This window comes from Stegastes partitus, unplaced genomic scaffold (genome assembly GCF_000690725.1).
Source record: "Stegastes partitus isolate 25-593 unplaced genomic scaffold, Stegastes_partitus-1.0.2 Scaffold1764, whole genome shotgun sequence".
NCBI lineage: Eukaryota > Metazoa > Chordata > Actinopteri > Pomacentridae > Stegastes > Stegastes partitus.
The window spans coordinates 102,393-110,812 of NW_007579495.1; the positions used below are offsets into that span (position 1 = coordinate 102,393).

General features: G+C 42.2%; 1 protein-coding gene across 1 annotated transcript in view; it reads right to left on the reverse strand.

Annotated features, from left to right (window-relative positions):
• sorcs3a (sortilin related VPS10 domain containing receptor 3a) overlaps positions 1-8,420 on the reverse strand; it is a gene marked incomplete at its 5' end in the record, with an annotated part of 95,461 nt that overhangs the window by 75,969 nt on the left and 11,072 nt on the right. Inside the window, 2 exons of the mRNA XM_008302132.1 lie at positions 7,737-7,916; positions 8,180-8,269. Coding sequence (XP_008300354.1) covers positions 7,737-7,916; positions 8,180-8,269 — 270 coding nt within the window. The remainder of the gene's footprint in view (positions 1-7,736; positions 7,917-8,179; positions 8,270-8,420) is intronic.

The window sequence follows — 8,420 nt, forward strand, 5'->3', positions numbered from 1 at the left end:
TAAAGGGAAATCCTGGAGGACAACCCGACGCAAGAGAACTGTGGCGAGGGAGATTTGTTATCCGGCAGTCAATGAGCCAAAGCAAACAGGCAGAGCTACACAGAAATGGTTTAAAGACAAGAAGGTGAATGTTCTGGAGTGGACGAGTCAGAGCACAGACCTCAATCCAGCTGAGAGTTTGAGGGATAAAGCATGACGACTGCGCTGCGGCATGCGAACAAAGACAGCGAACACCCCGCTGCTTTTAATAACTTCTGCTGCCATCCGTGAGGCAGGCATGAGTCATAACTTTGTCCATAAAGAATGAACAGTGCAAAACCTTATGTTGAATATTTTATACTTCTACAATACCCAGTAAACAAACGTCTCTATTGGCTGATGCCGTACGCTGCGCTGCACTCTGTTGGCTTTGTGCGATTATCATACAATAGGGAATTCTTAAATAACACAGAAGAGGACGGGGCGGGGGTTTTACTTGCATGACCCCCTTTTATTCTTTTCAGACACATACAAGACAAATGAAATGCAACCCCTGCAGTTCAGTATCAATATGAAATTAATTTACTGTATCTGTGAGGCGGCGCTTCCCTTTATTGGCCTCTACAATAGAGATACGATACATTATGTATACGTGCTGCCGACAAGCATTGGGGCATTCTGTTAATAATGTACTGCCACTTATTTAACAAAGGCTTTTTATTCCTTCCCACTTGATTGTCTGGAATTGGATTCGTTGCACTATCACACTGCGTGCTGTACCTCTTTGAATTTTTTTTCGTTTTTAGTTTGCTTTTGTCTGACCGACAGAAGAAAAAAGTTCTTTATCAACGTTGCTATAACACTTGTCTTAAAGTTGCACTAATACTTTGCATGTGAAGTTGAATCGATGGACTTTTGGCCACCACCGTGCTTCACGTCATGATGCGTCCACCACACAGATAGTTGGTGGTATCAGGCAGTGGATGCTTTAAGCGATGGATCTGACCATTTTTTTCCCCAGAAGATCCTCCAGATGCTCGATTGGATTGAGACCTTGGAGGCTGAATGGACACCTCAAACTCTTTTTTCCTCGTTTCTCAAATCATTGCCAATTTACTGCCCATTTTTCCTGCTTCCTTCCAACATCAACTTCAACAACCTGCTGCGTCATGTATCCACCTACTGACAGGTGGTTTTAATACTGTCAGTTAAATCAATTTCTATGTTAAATAGCGTTTTTTTCATTTTATGTTTACGCATTCTTGTTTTTAGGTTTCATTTTTCTAGTAGGTTCTTGGAAAGTTGGCCGTCAAACCGTTCCTCATTGAACTTACAAAACAACACAGAGGGTCCGATAAAACAATATTCTTAAGTCTTCTGTTCACTATAAAAGCTGGTACATTTGAGGGGGTTCGGTGTCAAAGTGGGCCAAACTACATTTACTAGTTTTAAAGAAAAATGGGGTCAAACATTTATATTGCTAAAAAAAACTCCTGGTTGTTGGAGGAGTCATTATATGCATCCAAAGATGTTCCAACACTGTCCAGAGATAGAAACAACTACTTTGTGAGGACTTATTTAAGTTTTAATTTTGCCTTTCCTTGCGGGCCGTACCACATTTTCTACTTTTAGTCTTGCTAAACAGCATCAAAGAGTTTACATCATAAGAACTAGAGATACTTCTGAGGACCATGGAGTAGAAATAGATGCTTTGTGGTGGTGATTAATTAAGTTGTTTTATCTTACCATACCTACGAGTTGAGTTTTCCCGGGGCTTGAGGTCGCGCTGTCCACCATCTTGAATCACAAACACGTGCAACTACCTGCGCCTGCGATAGAATAATCAGCAATTCTTGTGGCTTGGTCCAGCTTGCCACTAAATTTTGATGCCAAAACCAATATGGGCCAAACTTTAAAGTCATATAGTGACGTTACTAGTGGGCTGTTGGTTGGACCACACTGCCACAAACTAGTAGATCGTGAACACTTATCAAAAAAGCAAAAAACTCAACTTTGAATTTTTTGTGGGTTGGCCCACTTTGGCACTGAACCCCTCATTTGTGCTTCGCCTCTGAGAATCTGGACAAACTCTGGTATTCTCCTGATTGTACACAATAATAAAATTACCCAACAACCGAGCAATTTATAGTGTTATGTTCACCAGCTAGTCGCTAACGTTTGCTGCTAAGAGGCTAGCACACAGTGAGTTTGGCAGAGTTGTTTAGCTGCAAACTGCTGCAGCCTGAAACCACGGTGGTAACCGCAGAGTTCGCCATTCGTAAAGCCAAAACAATTAGCGGAAGAGGCGAAAGAGTTGGGTTGCAACACCGTGACGTTAAAGTCATTTGAGACTTTGTTTATGTAAAGACGCAGCGCGGCTTTAAACCTGATCAGTGCAGCTTTAAATCTGCTCTGCATAAAAAAAAGCCCTTTAAAATAATCAATGACATCAACAGATATAATTAACAACGCGACCTTTTGACCGCCGTCTGACGGATCCGTCGGCGTGTCGCCGTCGCGGCCGCAAACAGCTTTCCACTGAACTGAACGATGGCTGCCAATCTGAGAGAGGATGCATTTCACTGAAGATGGAGGGTCTTTATTGAACACCGGGGAAATGGCAATTATTTAAAGTGAAGCCATTCAGCAATATATTTTATGACTCATTTGGCGAATCACGACTTTGTGGGTTTTTAAGCTCGCTGGCAGGAACGCTGAGCATCATCATCCAGATCATCTCGCACCCTCCACCGACAACAATCCACTTCGTGTCTTCAATCAATCATCCGGAGCTGTTTGCAAGCGAGGCGACGGGGAAGATAAACGATTTCTGATACAGTGAACCTCAGCCAATCAGACGACTAATTGCGGGAGAGCCACCTGCTAAACCACCTCTCGGGCTGAAGGGAAGCTGAAGCGCGTGATGTGGAGCCCCGATGTCAACGGGAAATTAGTTTGCACAACAAAGGCTCGTGATTACAGAAATTGCCCTTTTTTTCCAATCTGACTGACAATAAAATAATCCCTCTAATTTAGGAGATAATTGTGCAATTTTTCGGCTTTGGGAAAAAAAAAAGAATAATTGATTTCGGCGAGGGAGGTTGCGGAGAGAGCAGAAGCCCTCCGGGGGGGGAGAGACATGACTTCTAAGTGGAAGAACAAAACAACTTTGGCGTAGTTTGCCGTCTGCTCTCTGGTCTGACCGTCTCTCCGGAACATCGGATGTGTGAAGCGCAGTTTGTCAGGCTCTAACAACAATAAATGGGATGAGTTCCACGGCATACATCTTCCCCCCCGTGTAATGGCTCTGATTTATCGGAGACAGCAGTGTATCATCTATCTCTTGTTTAGGTTCGCATCAGAAACGGAGCCGCGGCCGCGTGACGGATGCAATTAAAGCCTTATCGTCTGGCCGAAACGCCGTCGCTGCAGCTGCATGGAAATGGGAGGCGCGCCGAGGCCCGAGCGCACATCGGCGCACTGTGCAGGAGAAGTAATGGCATTGTTAATTACCGCAGCGCTGCCACCGCTGCCGGACAATATCTCACTCGGTTCCTTCACTCTCTCAGTCACACCTGCCAGTGTGGGAGTGATAAACTGGTTCACCGGGGGGGGGGAGGAGACGGAGCGAGTTCTGCTGCTGTGCTGCCGTGAATGCAAACGCACACGGAGGCTGCAGCAGGTAGCCGCTAAGCTACGAGCTAAGCTAAGCTTACGAGTCCAGAGGTGCATGGCAGCGAGGCCCCATTAAGCATGCTCCTTACACTGTATGTGTCTGCTGTCAGGAAGACGGACGACCGCAAACCTGGAGTGCGTCTGTATCACACGGGCGACGGCGACGCAAACTCCACGAGCTAGTCGGCCAATGCATACATCAAATGTCGCAGGTTTCACTGAGCGCTGCATGACTTCAGCAGGGTTTCACTGTAAAACACTGATTAACAGCACCTCATGTACAGCAGGAGGAATAAAACAACGAGCAGTTTTCTTTTTGTACAAATAATTAGTGGTGCATGATATTATAATTTATGGCCGATATTAAGATTTCTGAAATCGTCGATAACCGATATTACCGATGTCGATATTTAATTTTTGTTCACATCGAAAAATGAGTATAAGTACAGAACATGAAAACTATACAACAGAATAGTCTTCTTTATTACGTGACAAAAGTAAAAGAAATTTAAACATATTTTATTTTTTATATTATTATATTTCTGGAAAAGTTCAGAGCGAGCTGTCTGTCTGTCCGGCCGGAACGATGTCCAGGCTTCTCGCCAGCATTATAACAGAGTAACAGTGTGAATGTAGCGGGAAAATATTTAACAACAAGCGCCGATGTAGTTTCTCTACTATCATCGTCGCTGCTATTCGCTGGCGCATTCGCCGCTAACTGTTAGCAGTATTGGCTAAGACACTCCCACTTTGACACGCTGTCAAAAAATTCTGTCTGGGATGCTGTCATGGAGCCATGTTTCTGTTAAAGCAGACACTCAGCAGTCCCTCCACTCTCTGAGGGTTTCTCTCAGCAAACGTCCAGCTTGTTGTGGAGGGAGCGGACATTGGAGAGCAGGAGGACGGTCCTGCTGGTCTGGAGGGGTTAGCCTTTAGCCTAGCATGGATCCTGCTGGTCTGGAGGGGTTAGCCCTCCAGGCTGGTTTAAATTAAACCTTCCTTCATATCTGAATGTCCCTCAGTTTCCACAGAGCTCTGACCCGTGAGCATCAAAGCTAACGTTAACCACTTAACAAGCTCAGGACTTTCCTGTTGTTGTACAGACATTGCTTTAACAACACCAGTAATTCACTGGATGTTCACTTCCTCACATGCTGGGGGTGCATGAAGACTCTTGTGTTCACTCTTGCAGCCAACAGCAGAACATTTGTTGAGTTTTTTTAGACATTTTACAGCTAGCAGAAGCAGGAAGTGTCTTCTTATATATATTCTGAGCACATTCAAGCTTTAAGACACACAAAACACAATTTTGAAAAACAAAAAAAGGATTTTCATCATATCAGACCTAAAAGTAAAAGAAAAAAGTCTGCAAATGTTAAAAAAACAGAAATAATATAGAAAAAAAGGTCATAATTAAATCAATGTCACTTCAAACTTCTATTTCATTACTCATAGTACTAACAAATACTTTATAAATACCACATTTATGATTTTTTTTTTTTCAATTTTACCTTAATTCACCTTCATGATTAAACAATATTTAAACAGAATACTTAATATTAGGTGTAAAATATGTAACCTGCATTTACAGCTAGTGTTCGTTTCCGCGTTAGAGTCGAGGCAGCAGCTGTTTTTCACGTCCATAAAGTCGGAGGACTCACAGGGAGGGGTCACAGTTAATGCTCGCATAAATCATTACACAGCCTAATGGCTAAACTTGCTGCAATGACTTCTTTCTTTTTTCTTTTTTTAGAAAGACTTGTTGTTTCCATTTGGATCCGAAGGGGGCCTTTAAAATGTGAGGGAGCAGCGGCAAAGTAATTGTTGGTTCTGTGGTCCTGATTAACAGCCCTGTTGATGCTCCCCTCCGAGATACAATATGCTCATTTTGTGCAACGAGGCATAAAAATCCGAATTTATAGCACATTTAATCACGAGCGCCTGAACACTGTTAATTTTGGCTCCTGGTTTTGATTAGTTCAGTGTTTAAATGTGTATTAGTTAATGCAGCCTTTCATTCAACAAGAAATAAAGTCAATTTTTTTTTTCTGTTGTGCATTTTTAATCTGACGCTGTGTTTGTAAAGAAAAAAAAAAACTTTAATTCAGTAAATCAGAAGCTGGATTCACTCACATGTTCACTTAAATGTTTTTTTGAGCATTTTATTATCATAAAAAGCTTAAATTCGTCTTCACTCGCGGCACAGATTACATCTACAGACGAGTCCATTTATTCGTCTCCAATTTGAAATCTATTATTGATCTTGATGCTGCAGCAGCTCCTGCATATCTCATTAGCGCTTATCGCTAAGTGACGGTAAATAATAAGTGTCTTGTTTTTGCCAAGTTATTCAGAAAAACTAAGTGAAAAATGCCCTTTTTTTTAAAGCCAGTTTAGATTAATTTCACTGCTGTGACAGCATCTGATTCACACTGCTTCAGGTATGCGGAGCTGCTTAATTACTGCCACAATTAAATCATTAGGAATCTAAACAGATTTTTCTTTATGAATCATCATCGTTCGAGAAAAGCTGCTTAACGTCTGCGGGGAATATTTGAGCAGTTTGATTGAATAAATTAGTCTTGTTTGCAGTTATTTACTGTTTACTGCGAATCATGAGCAGTAAATAAGAATGGTGACGATTTAAACCTTAAATATTCTGATTTAACTCGTTTCACAGCTGTAGCGTTTGACAGGAACAATAAATTATGTGCAAATGGCAGCAAAAGCCAACAACCGAACACTGATGTTAGCATCCTGTAGGCTAACCGCAGATGCTACAGAAAGCTCCTAGTAATTAAAAGATGTGTTAAAATCATAGGCTGAGATTATTTATAATCTGATTCAACATATTGATCACAATCATTTCAATCTGTTGTGTTCAAATATTTTGATAATGACCATTCATTGATTTTAGGAATAAACTATTTTATAGCACAGCTCCATTTTCGCTTCTACGTCGCGCTACATTCCTGCTAATGTGCAAATCTGCATAAACGTCCGACCTCACCAGAATTCAGAGCATCTCCTGCACGCTAAACATGAAAAAAACTGTACTTTAAACTCCTGATTTGCTCAATATGTATTAATGGAGACATGTCATTTACCGATGTTCCCTAAACGCCTCACGTGCAGACGCTGGCTGGTCGGCTGTGCACGGAGAAGCTTCTAGTCTCCGGGTAACAGTGAATGCAGCGGAACAACTTTAACGAATTACTGGGATTTGTAATATCCAAATGAAAAATCATATTAATGCGACTCATTTGAGTTGGATTGACTTAAATCCTGTGATAACAGTTTGAATTACAAGTCGTGCAGCGCCCAGCAGAAAAACAATAAGTAACGCATTACTGACAAATACACTTTTTATGGTGACCAAAAATGAGTTTGAAAAGAGTCAAATAATGCGTCAGGTTTACCCAATTTCAATTTCTATGAATTTCTATGAATCTATCAACTATTTAACCCCATGAACTCTGCACTCGTCTTATTTTTCCTAATTTTCTCTGCAAAATAAAGTCCTGCACCGTCATGGAAACAGAACAACCATGAAGACGGAGGGAGAACTCAGAAAATGTGCAGTCAGAATGCCATAAAATACAAAAAAACACGATCTATGACCTTATAACTGTGGTTTAGTGCACAATACATATTGTGTCTCTGATCTTCGTGGTTGTTGGACTTTATATTGCAGAAAAAAATGAACCCACAGTGAGGAAAAATGAGACAAGAGCAAAAACAAACCCGACATTGAACTGTTTGTTTCCACTGTTTTGTTGGAGTTTGGTTCTTAACTCGTCCGGTGGAGAAGATAAATCTACTCCTGCGTGTGAGATAAAGCATTTGTGCGTCTTTACAACTCAAAGGTTTTATTACCTGTGAAAAAAAACAAGAAGTAATCAACACATGATTTTTTTTTTTGCAGTTTTTTGTTGGGAAAAAATAAACTCCATGTGCTGACGCATGCATGCTGCCGTGCTTTATGGCGGGACCTTAGGAAGCAGTAAAAGAAGTAATAGTCCCACAGATTGAATCAATGAAACCGTAAGGATCCCCGCAGGGGTCTGATCGGTCCTTCCTACCTCGTACAGGTCCAGCATCTGGTTCCCGCCGATGCCCCTGGTGGTCTTGACATTCTCCATGGCCAAGGTGAAGTAGATCCCCCGGGTGTCGGACAGGTAGAGGTTATAGGTGTCGTTCTGGTTCCACTCCTGCACCGCCGCGAACACCTGCTTCTCGTCGGTGCTGACGATGTGTAAATCCTATCGGCGAGGGGGGAGAGATTAAGAGGAGTTATGGCTGCAGGTGGAGAGGTGACGGATCAGAACACGCTGACCCGACCCGGTGGGAGAAGTCATGAGATCAATGCTGCCGTGTGAATGTGAATGCTTGATGACGTGCTGTAAAAAAGTGGGGCTTGAAAAGTTTTACTTAAATCATTTCACTGTCATGGAAACGCGTGACAGACTCTACGACGGACTCCTCCTGAAGTTTAACAGATTTCAGTGTAAAAGCTGCGGCTCACCTTCGGCAGCGAATACTTGGGCAGCTTGATCTGTATGAAGGCGTCTCTCTTGTAGGACACGTAGTAGGTGGCTCGTCCTGATGTGGGAACCTGCAACACGATTGATTAGTTACTGATGACTGGCATCGGTTCAAACTGAACCCCGCTGTTACGCAGGAGCATAATTTGTGACATAAATTTCTTGATCGATAAACACCAGCGTTATCGATCAGTATTCAACTGACTGATTAAACAAATAAAG